At 39.3% G+C, this 19,936-nt stretch overlaps 1 protein-coding gene and 1 pseudogene across 1 annotated transcript in view; one reads left to right on the top strand and one right to left on the bottom strand.

Annotated features, from left to right (window-relative positions):
• Nucleotides 1–19,936, top strand: part of LOC139717280 (sushi domain-containing protein 4-like) — a 460,844-nt pseudogene that overhangs the window by 60,161 nt on the left and 380,747 nt on the right.
• Nucleotides 2,826–19,936, bottom strand: part of LOC139717279 (uncharacterized) — a 45,987-nt gene continuing 28,876 nt past the window's right edge. The window contains exons 2-3 of the mRNA XM_071628773.1: nt 6,932–7,036; nt 2,826–5,482 (exon numbers count right to left, since the gene is read on the bottom strand). Of these exons, the coding sequence (XP_071484874.1) occupies nt 5,165–5,482 (318 nt within the window). The 5' untranslated portion in view covers nt 6,932–7,036 and the 3' untranslated portion in view covers nt 2,826–5,164. The remainder of the gene's footprint in view (nt 5,483–6,931; nt 7,037–19,936) is intronic.

The raw sequence follows: 19,936 nt of genomic DNA, 5'->3' as shown, positions 1-19,936 counted from the left end.
TATCAGTCGGTTTTGACGGGTTTGTGCGTTTGAGCAGAAATATGCGAACTTAGCATGTTGTCAGCCGAGTCAGGTGTGTGAATATGGCACATAAAGAGTTCCATCAAGATTGTGTGTAGGAAGTATATTTCTTGAGAAAACAACAGTGACCAAAACAAAATCCATATCAACAGAGTTCTGTGGTTAACATCAAACTTTTAATTGGTCAATTTGTATTTGGTCATTGCCACCTATATATGTTTGGGGCCACAACTCCCTATTAGCACTGTGAAAGAGGAGACTTATACTGTATATTTTTGTTTTTCTTTTGTTTTTCTTTTTTTTTTTGCATTGGGTCAATTTTAGTAAGCTTTGCTTGCATATAATTGTGTTGCTTACAGTATTTTTCTACAAAATGTGTTCATATCTTCAAAAGATATGAGTGTGTTACCATTTTACCCTCCTTCAATGGAGTTTGGAAATTTGATTACAAGCCAGATTGTGAGCTCCCCCTCCCAAAAAAAAAAAAACCCACCCCAAAACAAAACAGTATGTGCTCTTCCCCAACTAAGAAATGCTTGTGCATTATGTAATGTTCATCATTAGATGACTTGGTCAAGTAATTGTTTGCGTGGTTTATGTTGTCATTGGTTAGTTCTACTCTTTACACTCATTTAATGTCTCATTACATTTTCACATTTACAGTGAATCAGAACTGTGCGAGTAGCTTGGTTATTTGAAGGTTGTAGTGACACCAAAAATGTTTCAGAAACATGCAGAAATCATTACTATTCTTGCCCCATTTTTCATTATTATCATTATATATATATGTGTATATTAGTTGACCTAGTACCATGGCTCGACAGTAACTTTTTTGTTTGGTGGCCCGATGGGGCCACCAAAATCCTAAATTTCAAATTTTTGGTGGTCCAAGAGAAAAATTTGATGTCCCCCCAAAAAACAACAATAAAAGACATCAAAAGTCCTTTTCTTTTTTTAATGAGTCAAATATTTAAGTTTTATGATAGTAAGAATTAGAAGTTGGACATATCTACTTATAAATAAACTTCAACAAACTTGCAACACTCACTCTCAGGCACTCATTCAGTCCTTTTCATCCATCCTTTAAATAAATTTAACTGTTAATTTCCGGTGCAAAAAGTTACGAATTTATTGACTGTCATACTTTTCAAAAAATTTTGGTGGCCCGAGGCGGGCCACCAAATTTGCCCCTTTTTGAAATTTGGTGGCCTGACTTTCATTTTTGGTGGCCCCGGGCCACCGGGCCACCATTAGTGTCGAGCCCTGCCTAGTACACCCAATGGTGAGTTTTTATTGGTATGTAAATCTAGTGCAATGACAGTGTAATATTGTTAATTTGTCGTAGCAGCAGTAAATGTTCTCCAGTGGATTGCATGTTTAGGGTGTGGTTGCTGCAGAAGTGATTTGTGTCCGTTTTTGTTTGTTTGTTTTACTGATGGGATGTCTTGAAGATGCATTGTGCCAGGATGAAGCAGACAAAGGTAGCGCACAACTTGTTGAACCTGTTTGCTTTTCGATTTGCGACATGGATGCAAGCAGTAGGGAGTTGAATATCTCCGACGAGCAGCTAGTCGGAATATATACAGAGCCCTTTATTGCTCTATCAGTGGAATTGATCATAAAGCCTTTTGGCTCACAGATTATTAATCGATATACCAGCTGAGGATTGTAAAATACCCTGAATACCGGCGCTCTTTATTGTGGTAAGCCATTCTAGAAAGAAAGATTCCTACTTTGTCTGTGTGTATGTGGGGGTGGGAGAGATTGATGTTGAAGTATGGATCAGGAACTGAGCCAGGGTGCTGATAGTGTAGGGATTTCACTTCTTACAGTTCTTAATGGAAAGGAAAGATGAGGATTAGTAGCATATATGCGATCAGATTCTTGTATAAATCAGTTTGCTTGGAATGGTAATGCTGTGTTTATACCCACATTCACTGTCACACACAGAGACAAAAAGAGATATACAGATGCACATACATACACACACACATATACACACACCTTCGCACACAAATGCACACACTACTCAAATACAAACATTTACAAGCAAATATGCTGCTGGTATTAGGATATCTAGCCAAAAATTATGATTTAATTTGATGACTTTGCACATTCTTGATATGACTTTCAACACATCTGCTTAAGTTTATATTCCTATTGGTATCATGTTGCGGGAAGTGCTTGACAATTACCACACAGCAAAATATGTGAGGTTTGTGGTAAATTTTATGCATTCATTGCGACTGTATTCTGTAAATGTGGAAATTTTCATGGTGTGGAAAATTTTAATATTTTGCACAACAAGTTACTAGTGTAAAAGTGCAAGTGTACAGTTCTTTTTTTTTCTTGTTATATGCAACACTATTTACTCCTTTGTTTTTATGAAATTAGACACACATTAATTTCACTTTATGTGGCTGAATGCTAAAAGAACTCGCACAAAAAATTTCCACTTTTACATTGCACTGTTTTCGCACAGTCACAGGAACAGACGCAAACACAAACATAGGCACACACAGACAGACACAGACTTGTATACTCATACACACAAACAGATACAGACTCATAACTCACACACACACACACACACACACACACACACACACACACACACACACACACAAGGAGACTCATATACCCTTACACAAACAGACAAAGACTCATACACCAACACATAAAGATACATGCAATGTAGACATATTGACACGCAAAAAACACAGGCACTGACGCAGACACAGGCACGCACATCCATACACATCATGCAAGATTGTCAACACGTACAGAGGAATCACGTCGGACTATTATTGTGAATAAACGAAGTCAGAAGTTTTATTACTATGTCAGAGATGAAAAAGAGAACTAATCTGTGGAATGAATGACAGGAGACTGAAGTAGCTAGGTAGCAGGTACAATCCATCTACAAACCGTGTGCAAATCTTAGTCCTGTGGTGGTGATTTGTTATACACAATGTTAACAAAAATAAACTCTGAAATGATAAAAAATATTCCCAAGATTAGAATACTCAGTGATCAGGATGTTAAAAAAAGAGAACAGAACATACCAAGAAACGAAACTTAAATAGCTGAATTAAGTGCCGGTAAATGCTTGCTGAAGTTTGTGAGTGTGAGGAGAAAAACTGTCCCATTCTTTCTCAAGTTCTAGGCCACCTGAATAATAGTTATGCCCTCAGTACAAAGTCACAAATCTCTTAAGCTTTGTGTTTAAATATGACAGATGAGAATTTAGATATTTTCAAATTAGCAGTACAATTACTGTCTTGTTTAAATATAAGAAAGTACTTGATGACAAACTTGCATTTTGGTGTTTTTAAAATGGCGAACTATTACTGTCGTTCTCATGCATGTTCTTAAAGACATTTCAAATTTGTTTACCGTGAACTTGCAGCATTAGAGAAATTGATCTTGCAGAGAATTTCTAATGCTCAACTGTCATTAGATTTGCCCAATATAAAGCTTTTCACGCTTTCTATCTACTTGATGCCAGAATCCCAGCAACAAATTTTATACAGGCATGTATAAACAGCTTTTCTAATTTTACCTAGCTTCATTTTTGTTATTGTGGGGATGGTGATCACGTAAGTGCAAGAGTCGAGCGATGTAGGCAGCTTTTTTTGGTCAATGATTAATGCTCACTGTCATTCTGAATTGAGGGGCTTTATGAAACGGCACATGCCGAGCGTTCAGACTCGACAAAGTCTCAGTGGCGTTGCGCGTGACGCGTATCAGAACGTAATTACGCAGGATACTGGCAGATCACAATGCCGGCCACGTAAATATTTTCACCTGGCGGGCGAGAAAATTGTGAAACGTGCAATCCTTTTCATGGTCTCTACCTCACTTTCTCATTCACTCTGCGACATTTTCCAGCTGTTGTACTATTCTGGTGGGAACAAATTGCAAAGAGAAGCAGTCAAGTCGACAGGAGTTGTCGAATATTAAATTCCTTGCTCGATCCAGACGGTTTATGATTAATCCTATGCTCTGAGGGTGCATGCTTTACGTCATTGCTATCCAATGATCATTTATGCCATCCAGTGGACACGTGGAAGTACAGTTGGCTGCAGAAAATGCTATCAAAGATTGGTAAATGTTTAATTTTCTTTAGTTCTTCTGTGTAAGAGCAATGGGACAAAAAAGAAGAAGAAGAATGCATTTCTTCCGGTTATTTCTGTCAACCAGTGGAACAAAGCCATGCTACATGTCTTTCCCTGTTGTCAGCATATAGTGATCAACAGGGCCATTTTGAAGGTCAAAACATGTGGCTCTTTTTACTCTACCAGTGGCCATTCAGTACCATGGACTGCTGAGCATAAAAACCTTCAGATCAATTAAACATTGAACACATTGCATTACATTACAGACTCCACTGTACACGACACTACTCCAATTTACGTAGACTCAACATTTATCATTGCAGTTTACTTCTTTCAATTGATGGTTAAGGTATCAATAAATAGAATAAAAGCAAACTCTGTATTTACACATTTCCTAGGTATTTTACAAACATTAGACATTGGACTACTTTCAAACTAGTTAACAAAATGAAAATATGATGATGTAACAAAAGGATGATCTATGGTATGCATACTCATTCATATACATATACATGTGTGTATGCAAATATGTACACACATATTTATGTGTTCATTGGGATGCACCTACGTTGGACAAAATGATAGGTTTCTATAACTACATTGCACCAGCGGAGGAAATGAAGAAATGTCAGCTACAAAAATATCTGTTTTAAACTCGCGTAGTGAGGTGACCACTAAATGTTCACGAAAATGAAAGAGGAACTGAAAAAGAGAAGAGAGAGAGAGAGAGAGGGGAAAGTTTGCGGGACACGTCGGTGTTGTGGAAAGGAATGACGGGAGAGCGGTGGAAGAAGGAGTGTCCATGATGTGCTGACTCTGAGAGAGGTATCCCGTGCAATCAGGTGTTGTGCTCGCTCGAATCAGAGCAGGGTTCAGCAGGGGGAGGAGGTTGGGAGGAGAAAGGGAAGAGGGAAGAGGGGGTTGGAGGGTAGAGGTTGATTGTCCGCCCTGCTCCCCCGGTAGGAGGGATGCAGGCCATTGAAATGAACAAAAGGAATGCGGCGGCAGGGGGGGATGCTCCCATCTTATTTCCTTCCGCTGTGGAGGTATGAGTTGCAGGCCATGTACGCCCTCGTTTGGCTGGCGCTGGCACCGCTGCTCTTGCAGCCGTTGGCGCACTCCATCATCTTCATGGAGGTATTGCTGCTGCAGACGAAGCACTGCATGACACACTTCCGTTGCTGGACCAGGCTGTTCCGCTTCACTGCCTCCATCTCGTCTTCCAGGCCCAAGTCCTGCAGGGCCAGGCCCTCATTGTCGTCGAAGAACGGCGCCGGCACGGCGGGAATCAGCTCGGCTGTCAGCAGGATGAGTCCCATGACAACAAGGATGGTGGAGTTCATCTGGAGATGAGGTGGTTAGATCAAGATGTATACATCTTGAGAGTAATGACGTCAAACTGCAGAATCAAGATCAATGCTTCTCAACTGTTGGGCCGCAAAGCTCTCTTGATGTTGGCCAAAAATGAAATATAAAAGATTTGTATTTGATCTAACTGGACCTCACAAAAATTGCAGAAGTCAAATTGGGCCTCAGGTAAAAAAAGTTTGAAAAGCAATGATCTAGCATGAATAGTTACAAGATATGAATTTTACATATACCAAATTTTAATGTAATGTATTTGAGGGTATGTGCAATTTCCCTTCCATTAATGCTTTTTCTCTGTAGTGTTAAAGAATTGTTGAAATCACCATCATCAATCTTTATAATAACATTTAATGTTTGGGAAAGGGTTTGTAATGTTTGTTGGTATTATGTTCACACAGTCTGTTTTCTGTTTTGATATGAACCAAATAGGGTTAATCTTCAAACTTTATTTGGTATTCTTTTTTTATAAAACCAAAATTTACAGGCATTTCACCCATTGACTGTAATACTAAATGAACATCTAGTTCCTCAGGAAACAACCCACCTTATTACTAGTGAACAGTCTTATTTTTCTCTTCCCAATATAAAGGGCCTTTTGAATTTTTACCGAGCCTTTTAGATTTCATGAACCTAATATTTTGTGATCTCAAGTCCATGGGAATTATTACGTTACTTCAAGAGATGTCGAAAAGCCAGTTTGCAGTTTTCGGTTCTGGTTCCACTTTCTGGAATAGAATTAATTTGCATCCAAAGCTAAACAGACAGTGCATCAAAGTGCAGTTACACTTTTTTTAACTTTTGAAATTACATATCCCCTTCTCTCATAGTGCTTGTCTGTGACACTATGTTGTGTTTATGACACAATGTGGAAGTACATATACTGGCAGAATCAGCTGAATTTGGTTGTTTTAAGTCTGACAGTATTGACAGTAATGGTATGGTCATGAAACGAGAGCAATCCAAATGAAGAGAGTGTGTTGTAAATTACCCTCCAACCACTGATGCCTCTAAAAAGCAAACATAAAAGGGATTAGAGTTTGAGGGAGGGAGGGGGGACCCACCCAGGCTCACCATAATGCTCTGATTCAGAGTTTTGACAAAATCCAGCATATGCATTAGTCCCACCAAAAATGATATTCATTTCCTCTATTCGACTAAGTAATGAAAGAACTTGGAAATTTGACTTTTCAGAGATGAACGCTGTTAGGTTTTGTTATGGGGTTGATCTGAATCAACCATGGGGTATTCTGGACTAAAGGGGTGAGACAACCATGATCAACTTCATGTTTGATTTGATTTGAAAAAGACAAATTCATCTACAGTGTGGTGAATATTTGTTGCAGTGTTCAATACAAAAAAGGAGAAGATTAGTACTGGATTAAAGCCACACCTGTAGAAATCATACAAAGTTAGATGATCCTTACCTTGCTTGATATGTAGTGCTTTCCTAGGCGGGGAGAATTCGTCGGGGATGTGAGATTCTGAGTAGCGTCTTGGTGGCTTGGGGCTGGTGTGTGTGTAGCGATTTCCTGTCAGAGGGAGAAGAAGAAGAGACATAACACGTACAAGTGATGTAATGTGAGCATCATGTAAATCTATGCGTATGTGTGAAAATTGAGCGTAATATCCTGGTGCAAACTTACTCAAGGTAATTATCGAAAAGGGAAAAAAAAAAGATGTTGGAGACGGTGCAGCACGGCTTGAAAGAGCAAAGCTATTTGATGCCAAATCTGAGTGAACGTGAGAGTGAAACAAAGCGATCTCATCCTCTCAGAGTTCTGATTTGGGAGGAGTGTGGCAAACCAGGCCAAATATTTGACGGTGGGACAGTACGTATGTGTGACATCGGGAAAAGAACTAATTCAATTAATTCGCTCCTGACTCGGTCTCGGCTGATTGCAAATGTATAAACCCGGAAGCCATGTTTACATGCTGTCCGTGGTACAGCGAATGGCCGTTCCTCCGCAGAACTTTGCCTCTATTTTGGTGCCTTTCCTCTGTCTTTGGTAGATGTGAATGCAGGACAGGGAAAGAAAAAAAAAAAACAGCGGAGGATCTCAGACACCTTTCTATCATAATGTTTTACCCTTCCGGCGAGGACTGATTGGAGATGGATGGGTGTATCACTTTCATGACATATATTTTTTTTATGCATGTTTGTGTGTGTCCATGGGTAGGGGCCCCTCCGTCTAAAGCAGCCCGCGTCAAATCACCCCGTGGCCGTTTTATCCCTCTCGAGAGGTGATGGTTGGAGTTCAAGCACACTCTGCCCCTTTTCTCGCGACACGACACTGTTGAGAGTGCAAGAAGGTTTGAGTGTGAAGGGGAAGGGGGCCCGTACCAGCCAGGGAGCATGCTATGAGGTGATGCGGTAAATGTTTATTACTATGTTTTTTTTGAGATGCCAACATACTCTCTAAATGCATCAGAAGTGGGAAGGGCTCCCTCTGTATGTTCTCTATTATTACGGACTGTACTAAACAACACTAGTTCTGAAAGTTCATTATTTCTTTCTTTCTTTTTTTTTTGGGGGGGGGGGGACAAGAGAGAAGGATCTACATGTTCTTAATGTTTTTATCAGATGCTCTTTCTTTTTAACAGAAAAGGCACTAAACCCATCAAAAGTAACAAACTACAAAAATAAAAAGAGGAGGGATAGGTTCAACCAAGGAATTGCTGCAGTATATTTGTCTGCAAGTCTGAATTTACATTTAATCCACTGGAATGATAATTCAATGTAACTGAAAATCACATCTAGTAATGGAACATGACATCTAGCCATACTGGAATGTTGACTTAAGTGTCGGTGAGTAAATTTCACTGCTGCTTTTCACTGCTGTTTTTTTTTCCCCTTTCTTCTCATCTCTGCCCATCTGTCTGGTTGAAGTCCTTTTGAAAACCCCTTTTGCTTCCAATTTTTCATCTTATACACTGCCTTTTTTTGTGTGTGTTTTTGCTCTGAAATTGTTTTAATAGCTTTGAAGGATACACCGTTCTCATAAAGCATTAAAAAAAATGATTGTGTGTTTGTGTGACCCTGCCGGCAGACATGCAAGCAAGAACCCCTAGTGAGCATTTCTCACTCTTTAAAACTAATCCTCGTTTAACGCATGATGAATCCCGGCAATCGTCTTGTGGACATGAAACATCCTTCCGCAGACACTACTCCTAGACCAATTTGTATCTGCTAATACCTCCCCTGGCACCTGGTGATGAACTGCTCAAGAGGATGAGAGATGGCAGAGGAAGCAGAAAGGGCCCGAACTGTACCTCCTCGCGTATCTTGCGGAGCAGAGGGAGGTATTCCTCGTTCAGACGCATCCAACCTTCTGGTGCCAGCCCCCAGTGTGTAGACACAACCATCCATCAATAACCATCCACTGAGACGTAACGCATGCAAGACACGTCGTGTGGATTTACAATGGATTATGACGGGGTTGTTTTTTTTTTCATTCTGATTTATATAGGTATGTCAGATTGATATGTCTGTTCATGCGCGTGACTCGTTTAAACAAGTTTGCACAACTTTGGGAGAACGCCTCACTTCCCTTTCCCCAATTTTTGATGGTCATGTGCTGCAGACAGCCTCCTTTTTTTATGAAACCTGTTTGTGTGATGGATGTTTGTTTGTCCATTGTTTGCCCCCCCCCCCCCCCCCCCCAAAAAAAAAAAAGAAAAAAAAGATGGTCATCTGCCCTGCCAGCTCTTGACATGGAAATCTCAATTTGTAGGTCTTTTTTTTTACGCTCCCTTGTTCATTTTCCTCGTTGACTGACAGCTCTGTACTGACATCCATTTCTAACTGCAAAGAGGAAAGCTATGCTGTGAATACAAATTTAGTTTGCCTTTGATATCATGCCCTGCTGATACCCAGAAACCATCTATCAACACATAAAGCTTGTTCCTCTAAGGGGGGAAAATAAGGATTTGAATGTTGGACTATTCTTTACCAGAAGGCGGAGGATACTAGAAATAGTTGACTTCTTTTTATAAAGCAACCAATCAAACTTGCAAAAGCATACAAATTTGATTGTTCCTAGTCATTGTTTTGTTTTAATTATAATAGTACAGATGTGAACCGTTAATGACAAAGGAATGTGGAAGTATTAAAGGTAAAACATATTTCTCAGAAGGGCTGAGAATCAACTTTCCACCATTTGGAATTTGCTTGCATTGTATCAAGAAAGGTCTACCAAGAAACTTGTTTGGCGGGAGTGATTTGCCAGGTAATGGGTTATTTTGGAATATTTTGAGATCAGATGTGTAAAGTAATTTCAGTCGTAGTTCATGACTTCTGTTACAGAAGAGCCTTCCCTGTATAGTAGAAGGTAGGAAAAAATTGTATTATGATCAACCATGCCCTAGCAATCATATTTTCCAGCAAGCTGCATTTGAATCACTCTTACATGGAAGATCGATGGATACTGCTATGCCCTATTATTGGTAATTGATAATGAAACATCACACAGCAACCATAATTGGATATGTTCTCAGGTTCCAATAATATTTGCATACTGTTTTGACTAATATTGTGATTTCACATTTCACATATCCAACTGAAATTTTGTCATCACAGAGATATTTCACACATGCACATCTGTCATGCATGATTAGTCCATTTCTTAAATATGTTTTACCTTTAAACTGCAAACAGACTTTCTTAACCTATCAAGCAATGAGGAATGAAACAGCATTAAATGTCATTGAATACAGACTGGGATTTCTGCGGATTTCATGTCACCCTATTTGATAATGGAACCAAATTTGGTCACTGTGTGAGATGTGCTTCCAAATGGAGATAATCAATGCCGTGTGTTGGCTTTTGGCTGCTTTTATATTTTGGACAAGTTTGCACACTCTTTTCATTTACAGTAATGTCTAATTCTGGCAAAGATTATCAGATATTATCTTAACTGCAAAACTGCTTCGTAGTTTGCTGCTTGAAAATTGTCCATGTCTAGTGAGGTGTAGTCTTCTTTTGTGAGATGATTTTCATGTCTTTTAAAAAAGTGTGATGACTCGGGCTTGTCAAACTGGTCTGACATGAAGCTTCCAGTTTTCTCATCACTTTTCAATTTGTGCCTTCTTCTCTTATAACGCCACATCAACAAGGTAAATGTCGCTTTTGCGTTATTTATGATTGCCATCGACTTTTTCTTCTATTTCTGTCAAATGTTAAAGAGAGCGCCGCAATATCCCTGGTGACATAAAGGCATTTGGAGATGAGCTATTTGCCCGGTGGTCAGACAAAGTGTTAGAAGAAGCGGCAAGTTTATGATAGTCCTGATTTAAATCACCTCATCTCGCGTGAAGGACAATATGATCGATGTGTCAGATAGCAAGAGCATCTTGTACCCTAAGATATCAAGACAAGGAGTTTATAGGGTCTAGCCGCATCATGGTTGCCTTGTGAGCTAGGCGGTCAAAATCGGTCGTGTCTAAGCTCACATCGGAAGGAGAGAGAAGATTGGAGGCAAAAAAAAAAAATGTGACAATTCTTATAGCACTGGCAGTTTCAGAGAATGAGGGAGGTATCTTTCCCATAGGGAAATTGTGTTTGGAAGTCTATAAATCATTTTTTTTTTTGGTTATGATGATTTCATTGGGTTTAGTAGGACTGTTTCTGAAACTCTTCAAAAGAAAATACAGCAAGAAACCCACAAAAAATTCACCTTTCATCTCTTGCTCACATTCACAAGAATGTTCCTCCTTCCGTGTCTGAGAAGTCCCATTGTAAGTTATCATCAAACGATGTCTCTAAATGACCTCTCCGTTTTAGCTCTGTCCCCTTTCCTCCCATGCATTTATTCTTGCTGGAGTGTGTGCACACTTTCAAGCTCCTATTATCCATAATCCTTGTCACTGGGGAAAATTGTCCACAGATCTATAAAATGTTTGGTAAGAAAGAAGTATACATGGAAAACGTGGAAGAGAACCTATCATGTTCCTGATCTCAGAACCTTTTCACCACTTTGATGAACAATTCGCTGAATCAAGAGGCTGTGATGTGTCTGACATTCTTTTATCAGTTTTGATCCTGTGTTTGGGAAAATACTATATTATCACCACCTGGCTCAAAAACCCACAAAAAATTTGCCAAAATGAATGTTCTCTTACTTACATAATTTAAAAAGAGTAAGCTCTATGCTTTGAAATGATGTGTAACTTGTTAAAATTGGACCATCCTAACCCATTCAAAGAGTGATTTGCCATATGGGAGAGTTAGGAGGTGCAGTTTTGTAGAAAAGGGAGAAAAGAGGATTTCAAGATTAGCGTCGCTTTAGGCGTACTGTGGAGAAGTATCAATTAAAGTCACGGTGAAAGCAGTGTCTGTCTGGAAAATGTGGTCCAGAAAAATTGCTTATATCTCGATTTGGTTTTGTATTTCGTTTTTTAAGTTGACAAATTTTGACAGTAGGGAGAGAAGAGATTTCTCTCTCAGGTGAGAAAACTTTAAAAACATTTCTATTGATCAACCAAAATGACACTTATGGTATAGTGACACTGAGCTGGTATTTATTCATTTCTTATTTCTACTAATTCATTCGGTATCTCTCTAAATCTGATCAAGCAGAATTTGTGTTAGCTCTTTATACCTTATGGACAAATCCAGGTAATCTAAATTTTAACAAGGTATATATTCTTAATACCCTGGAAAATTTAATGTGATCAATCAGGAGTTGGAATCTGATAAAAAAATCAAAGTTTGTTCATAACCAAAGAAAAAGTTAACTCAGACAAATCCTAAATCTCTGAAACCCCCCCCCCCCCAAAAAAAAAAAAGAAGATCAAAGATCTTTCAAACTCATGGACATACTTCCTACACACTTCTGATATTTTGCACCATGAAATCAATCTGGCCAGAAATGAGGATGCAGATTGTACTTGAGTTTCGATGATGCTTGCAAAATACATGTACACAGCACTTATGCCACAGACTATGCATCTCTTTCGCCGAAATCTTGAGGTATCCAGAAGGAATTACTTGATGAAGGAGTCGGAAATAAGCACGAAGAAAGCTCCAAACCATGGCCAAGTATTACAGAAAGAAAAGGTTTTTTTTTATGACATGCCAATACCTCCCCCATCCCCAACCCCACCCGACACGCCCACATGCCCATACACATGCTTCAGAGTCAGTGTTGCTTAACCCGTTGAGGACGAGTCATGAGTATACTCAGGCAGGTGTCTGTAGGAAATACGAGTTGTAGCAAAATCAATTCGTTCTCAATGGGTTAATATGTGAGGTTGGTGCAGGTGACCTATTTACAGCTTTCCAATTAACTATGATGCAGCTTGTACTTGTCCCAGACATCTCCATTTTCTAATAAACGACCACTTACAAAAAGCCAACATTTATACCACCTCCTTCCATCTTAATATCTCCTGAGGGCATCATTTCCAAATATAAAATTCTTTAAAATCAATGGCAAAGAAAGAGAAAAAATAAAGGCAATGCATACATGTTTTGAGGTCTGCCATCTCCACAGTAGTTAGGCTTAAAAAAATGTATTACTTCTGACAAGTGAATAAATATTTGTCTCCAGTCTTTAAGGATTTGATGCACATTCATCAGCTCTGATTCTCATGACTAAGTTAGACTGAAAAGAGATGGGAAAGCAGTGATTTGATATAGATTCTGATCAAATTGCGAGGTGCCACACGTTTGCATATTGATTGCCCGTTGATCTCGAATCAGCCTCTTCCGGCTTTCACTGTACAAATGTGATGAAAGATCGAAAACTGGTACGTGTCAAGGTAAAGTCAGCCACTAATTTGTCACGTATTTGTACCTGAAATTATGATGGTTGGTAACAATTGCTTTTTCTGAGTACTGGCAAAACAGTGAAATCAAAACAAAACAAAAAATAAGAAAAAACCCAGGGCTCCCAGAACCAGTCAGATAACAGTATAGGAAGCAAAACTGTACACTCAATTTATTTTCCATGCTATTCCTCATTTAAACATAAATCCTCTTTTTCAATTTGTTACAAAGCAATCATGCTTATTCATGCATGTACAGGCCTCGAATTAACCGACGGCCACCGACGGCCATGGCCGTCGGTGCCCCTCTCGTTGGCCGCAATGCCTTTGGTTTTTTGATCAAAGTTACGGCCAAAAAAAATGTGCCCTTTTTCTTGGGGCCGTGGTGCCCTTTGAGAATGAAAGTTATTATTTATGACGTATGATATGCCCTTTCTCAAAGTCTCTTTAATAAGCTTGAACAACTTTCCTGATCTCAAATATCATACCTTCAGCTCACTCGCGTCCCGATATATCTGATTCAAACTCTTATCTTTCCGAGATACGAGACGACGTGTACGTACATGTACGCCCGACCGGCTTTTACCGTCCCGACTGCCTCCGCAGCGCAGCGGCCGCGAGTATGTAGCTAGGCAGCGCATATTCAGATAGAGTAGTAAAGAGTGAACACCAAGTTCTCCAAGAAAAAAGAAAAATCCCACGATGCCAAGGTATGCCAGACTGGGGAATGGGGAGGGGTGGAGAGAGAGAGAGACCAATCAACAGAAGAAACCGCGCGTACTGGCGCATTCTTGGAGGTCATGAACTGTCTGTCACAGACTAATCATAGCAATCTACACGCGCACGCAAATTCCTTTGCCTTGTGGTTTTGCCAGCCAGCTGTCGGAATGTGCTTTGAAGTTTCATGGCAGCCTGGCCTGGCTGGCCTGAAAGGGTGTCGAGTTTCAATCAATACCTACAGTACTGTTGTTTTATTCCTGTTTTAAAAAATGTCGTTTCACCTGATAGAAATGCGGAGATCGGGAATGTGTTTCAGCTGTAGGGAAGAGGTTTTTGTTGTGTGTTGCACTTTGTGTGTGTGTGTGTGTGTGTGTGTGTGTGTTTGTTTTTCTCGGTTTGTTTTTCTTCTTTCTTTTTTTATATACACCAAACATGCCCTTTCCAATGTGGCCTTGGTGCCCCTCTGACTGACTTAAGTGCCCTGGCCTCTTGGAAAAAGTGCCCTTTTCTAAATGGCCGTGCCCCTCCAAAATCCTATTTCGAGGCCTGCATGTAATTAGTCTCATATTCATAGCAACAAATAGTTTGGGAATTTCTTTTTTCCCCCTTTTCTTCCATGACTTTTGCTCCTGCTACAAATGCTCCCATGAAATATCTGCATGCTATGCCAAACATAGATTCTATCCACAAACATAACCCTAACCCTAATCCTCATGTAAAGAGAAACCTAAAACCCTATCACAACCCTAACCCTAACCCACAGTCCATGGAGAAAATGAGAATGGAGCTATTGTCACCGGAATAAATGTCCTGACACCCCCTTAAATAGGTCAACTTCAGTTGGTTCAACATCTGCTTTGCTTCCTGAGTGCTATTAGCATATATCCAGATGTCTCTAGTCTGTTAAGTCATGTCCATTATCTTGCAATAATGGTTTGGTGATGTATCTTATAAGTAAAATTTTGACCATTCATATGTAATATTTCCTAGGTGGAATAGAAAAACCCTAATCTAGAACCAACATGGTCATATATCATTGCTTTTTTGTTGAATAATTATCAAAAGCTCGTGAATCACATGATTTACAGCTGATCCTTAAACTGACAGAACATTTTGAACATTTTGATTAAATTAAATTGGCCAACTGTCTTCATTTTTTTGAAGAAAATTTTGTTACATCAAATGAGTGTAAGACTTTCCATCTGAAATTTCTTGAATACATGGCAGTGCATTCAAAGTTTAATACCAATTTGGTGAATAGAAGATGATGAGTTAAGGAGCAGAATTTCCCCAGGACTTGGTAGATAGCAAGAATCAAATCTAAACAATTTATGGCACACATCTGAACACAACCTGTTCCATCTATGCACGAGGAACAGCAGTTGGGTGTAAGTGCAAATGTACTTGAGCACAGGAAACAAGGTTACTCTTAAACATCACTGCAAATCTTGTCCAGATGCAGCGATTCTGGAAAGAGCATTCAAAACCTACTTTGCTTAATCAAGGCACCGCCTGCTGCTGTAATACCACCTCACAAATCTTGTTAGGGCACCTGCCTTCACCCCCTGAATTAGATTCATTCCGGTGGTCTGTGAGAAAAACCCGGCCAGAGTCAAAGTGAAGTCATGTGACAACGTTATTGAATGAAGTGGAAGAGTGGCAAAGACCTGTTGGTTCCTATAAAGTGACAACCTTCTGCCCCACCCCTCTGTTCGATCTCCTTTCATCTCACCTTAAAGAGCAAGTTTTCACCAGCTGTGATGTGGTCAAGCTCTCTGTGACTGTATGATGTCCTTTTTGGGGACATGCTCTGCTTGGTGTGATTTCAGTTTTTGGTAGCCCTCCTCTATGGCAAAAAATGTTAGATTCGCCATTTTATAACAGATTGCGATGCAGTTTAACTATAAATGCCGATTTGTCCTTTTTCTTTTTTCTTGAGAACAGAATAACATATAGGCCTAAATATTTAGAGTATTTGAAGCTTTTATGGGACACCTTTTTCTTTCAGCTTGCCACTCTTCTTTTCATTCTTTTTCTTTAGCTGACTTGCTTGATATTGCTATGATCTAAGTCATCCCTATGTTGTGTGTAATGTGTGCAATAAGTTTAATTTCATTTTTAATCATATATATTGCAAGCATTGAAAGAAACAAGGAGGATTCTGTGCTCTCAGTCACATGTATCCATTTATATATTGCATATAAACAAGCAATTGAATTGAATTGAATCGAAGTATTAATCTGTTGAAAGTGGATGTGGCATAGAGTAATCTGTTCCCTTATCAACCTCCTATCACCCTCAAATTGAAAGCATACAAAATATACAATGCTGGAAGGACTGCGATGATGGGAAATAAAATTGAACCCTTCCTTTATTGATAATAATGCACTGACATATAATAAAATGAGCAAAAAAAAAGTTGATCTTATACGCAACATCATGGTTTCATTTTTTTCCCCTCGTCACCCTTGTTGTCTTTTGATATGGGCGGAGGGCAAGGAGGGTAGAGGGGATCAGTCATGCACCTCTTTCAGCTCTTAACTCGGCTTGCTGCAGTTTGTATTTAGCACGCTGTGTGTTTCTCAACTCCTCCACATCTGCATCACAAATCTTTAAACAATGCTGCTGACTTGCAGCAGGTATTTTTTTTTCCCCCAACAGAATGATGGTACAAAGCAATTGTTTAGTGGATAGCATGTGTAAAAAAAAAACAGGTTGCTACTGGTGATACTCTTTTGTGTGTGTGTGTGTGTGTGTGTGTGTGTGTGTGTGAGACCTTCTTGTTTGGTTGCCGGGGGAAAGGTTAATATGGGATGTAAATCAGTGTCGTCACCTTTTATTTCTTTATTCTCTCTCTCCGTCTGCCACTAACCTAACCTGTGCGGTAATCACTGAAGATTCAACCTCGCATAATGAATAAACTCCTCTTTTTTTTCTCTCTTTTTTTTTTAATCACCAAATGCATCAACTCAGTACTCAAATGCCCATGATGGGAGCCTGGGGTCATCTTCCGACACTCGTTTGCATTGCTCATTCAGGTTTGACACGCAAATTTACAGCGATTGATTGATACTGGGATGTTGGGGGGGGGGGGGCGGAAGGGGTGAGGGAACTGCGCTACATCTGTTGCCTCAAAATACATGGTGTGCGTGTATGAGTATCTACGGGTAGAGTAGAAGGGGTATTATGTCAAGAGAGGATACGAAATGTTTTTATTTTTCGTCGCGCTTTGTATCGTAATGGGGTGTATTCTGCTTATGGTCACAAGCTCAATTTGGACTGAGTTAGAGAGGGAAAAGTTTGCTTTTTGTGAGGGACATTGCAATGTGGGATTATAGACAAAAGTACTGAATCATGATTAAATGTCTGCATCATGCATTCTTGATGATTTTCCTGCTTCGTCTGCATGTTTCAATAATGATCAGGGCAAATATGGAAGAAAGTTCATGGCGATATGCCTGACAGCTTTTTGTTCTATGATATGCAGAGATAGAGAGAGAGAGTTTATTAAACGTGATGGAATTTCATGAACTAACCGATAACTGACGGAGAGTTTGGTAATAGCAGTAAAATGTATGGGGAAATTGTAGTATTACTAACTGAATTCATTGTATTTACTCCAAAAGCGTGCTATTCGTATTATTACTAATTCCACATATTTATCTCATACAGATCCTTTATTTCATCGTTTGCATACTTTGAAGCTTCAGGACATCCACATTTTACAAACAGGTATATTTATGTACAAGTATGCAACAAATCAACTTCCCTCTTTATTTCATAATATTTTTCACTTAAATTCGAATATACACACATATCCAACTCGCCGTTCGACAGATTTTCACCTTGTAAACCCCAAAACTGTTTTAGCTCAGAAATCAATTAGACATTACGGTCCCGATGTCTGGAATAACCTACCTGATCAATTAAAGCAGTGTACTTCACTGTTTTCCTTTAAAGCTCATTTAAAAAAGTATTTATTATTGAAATATGTTTCCAGTTAGTAGTTTTTGATCAATGTACTTTTTCTTCTTTTTTTCTGAAGTCTCAGTAAGCCCTGATCCATGCAAAGTGTTTTTCTTCATTCCCTCCCGTTCCTTTCCTTTCTTTGATAATGATATTGCATACATTCATTAAAGCGTATACCTTACCCCCAAAATAGGCATGCTACAGCCTTTATTCTCTCTTGCACTGTCACCTGCACACACGACGCACTGTCACTCACACACACCTACACTTTTATTGTCTACTATACCATGCAGCAGTCAATGGTGCTGCATGCTGTTTTTTTTTTTCTTGTTCTAAAGCGCCAAGTCACTATTTTTCTTTTCTGTTTTTTTTTTCTGTAGCAAAATGTGTTTTGTGTATTAAGATTAAGAGTTTTATGAGTACATATATAATTGGTGTTGTATTACATTGGTATCACATATTCAGATAGGGCCTCATCCACGTCAAGCTCTGCTTATGATGACGGTCCCCTGTATTGATTTCTCCTTTGTTATTAGATACAGTAAGCCTTAATATGTTATTTTGATTCATAATTATGCCACTTCAGACTGAATGTTGTTACGCAAATGATTTTTTTTTTGTATTGATTTGTATGTATCTGTATCATTTTGTTTTCATTTGCAATTGTATTCGGAGAAAGAAAATGCAGAAATAAACCAAACAAACAAACAAACAAACAAAACAAAATAACAGAAGGGGAGATTTATTCCCATAAGCTTTCAAATCCAATCAATTTTCTGGAATGTTTGTTGCTGTCAAAACTTTATGACGAGAGGGAGGTAAAAATATGGCGACACCAGACACCTTATCATGTGTGATTATCTTTATGTTCATCTTGTGGAATTAAGCTTGGCTGTTTGAGCATTTCTGGTGAATTTATTATCTTCCCCTGTCTTTTGAAAGTGGGCGCAACTGTAAAGCGAGCGGTGGTTGCCCAGTGATGACAAATGCACCCAATGACTGATGTTTATGACAGTCATTAATGTACATTTATGGCTTGCGCCCTTAAAGTGCTGGGTGCACTTATATCGACATTAAATGTGATGCCTCGTCAAGCACTTTTCTCATTTTTCTCACCTTTTTCTGTCATTCAGAGCGTTTGCTCAGGCATTTATTTGTCTTGCTATAGATACCTCTTCTGTCAGGATCCCAACAACTCCCAAGCACTTTTACAAATTCCGTCAAAGTTTATCTGTTTGGTTAATGTCGGCAGTAAGTGTCGGCAGCCATCCAGTTCACTCTTGATGCATTTACAGTTGTCAGAAATATCATTCAAGGGGGGGATGTGAATCATTAAAAAAAATGTCTCCTCCAAGTATTGGTTTTTTTGATACTACATATTTGTCTTATCATTCCAGCAAAATTACACGGTTATCATCAGTCATAAGAGACATTGTAACTGGAAACCCATCATTTCGATTCCCTGATGTCTGTCTACCTGAGAAAAATTAGTCTTTTGTGAACAGAAGCCAAATTCCTATAGAATTATGAGTTCCCTCACCAGCTTCGGAATGGAATATCAGCACCATTTCTCAGGATTGGGACTGCAAGAGTGGTTCTGGTTCTGTCTTTCTCCTTTTACTGCTGACAGTTTATGATATAGAAATGAACAATTTGAAACCCCCCCCCCCCCCGCCATTTTTCTCTTTGTTTTTTCCTCTTTAAATCACAGATGCATGAGTGTGACAAAGTTGATCAAAATTGCGCATTTGCCATAAATCGAAATTTAGACATGGGGAAGCGTATCGTTACTGCTGAGATCAAGGCGTTGTTATTGGTGAAGAGTTATGTGCCTGGCTGATACCATTCCCCGACTTTTGTAAGTCACCTGGGCCAAAGGGGGGGGGGGGCATGTTATCATTCACGTTTTTGCAAGGACATAGAAGACTGATCTACTTCACTGTGTTTTATTACAAACTGCCCCCGCTATTGTGAGA

The sequence above is a fragment of the Diadema antillarum genome, unplaced genomic scaffold (assembly GCF_040938485.1).
Source record: "Diadema antillarum isolate AM-2024a unplaced genomic scaffold, OU_Dant_1.0 scf00000074, whole genome shotgun sequence".
Taxonomy (NCBI): Eukaryota; Metazoa; Echinodermata; class Echinoidea; order Diadematoida; family Diadematidae; genus Diadema; species Diadema antillarum.
The sequence above is the reverse complement of the archived record's forward strand: the minus strand, read 5'-3'. Positions and strand labels throughout refer to the sequence as shown.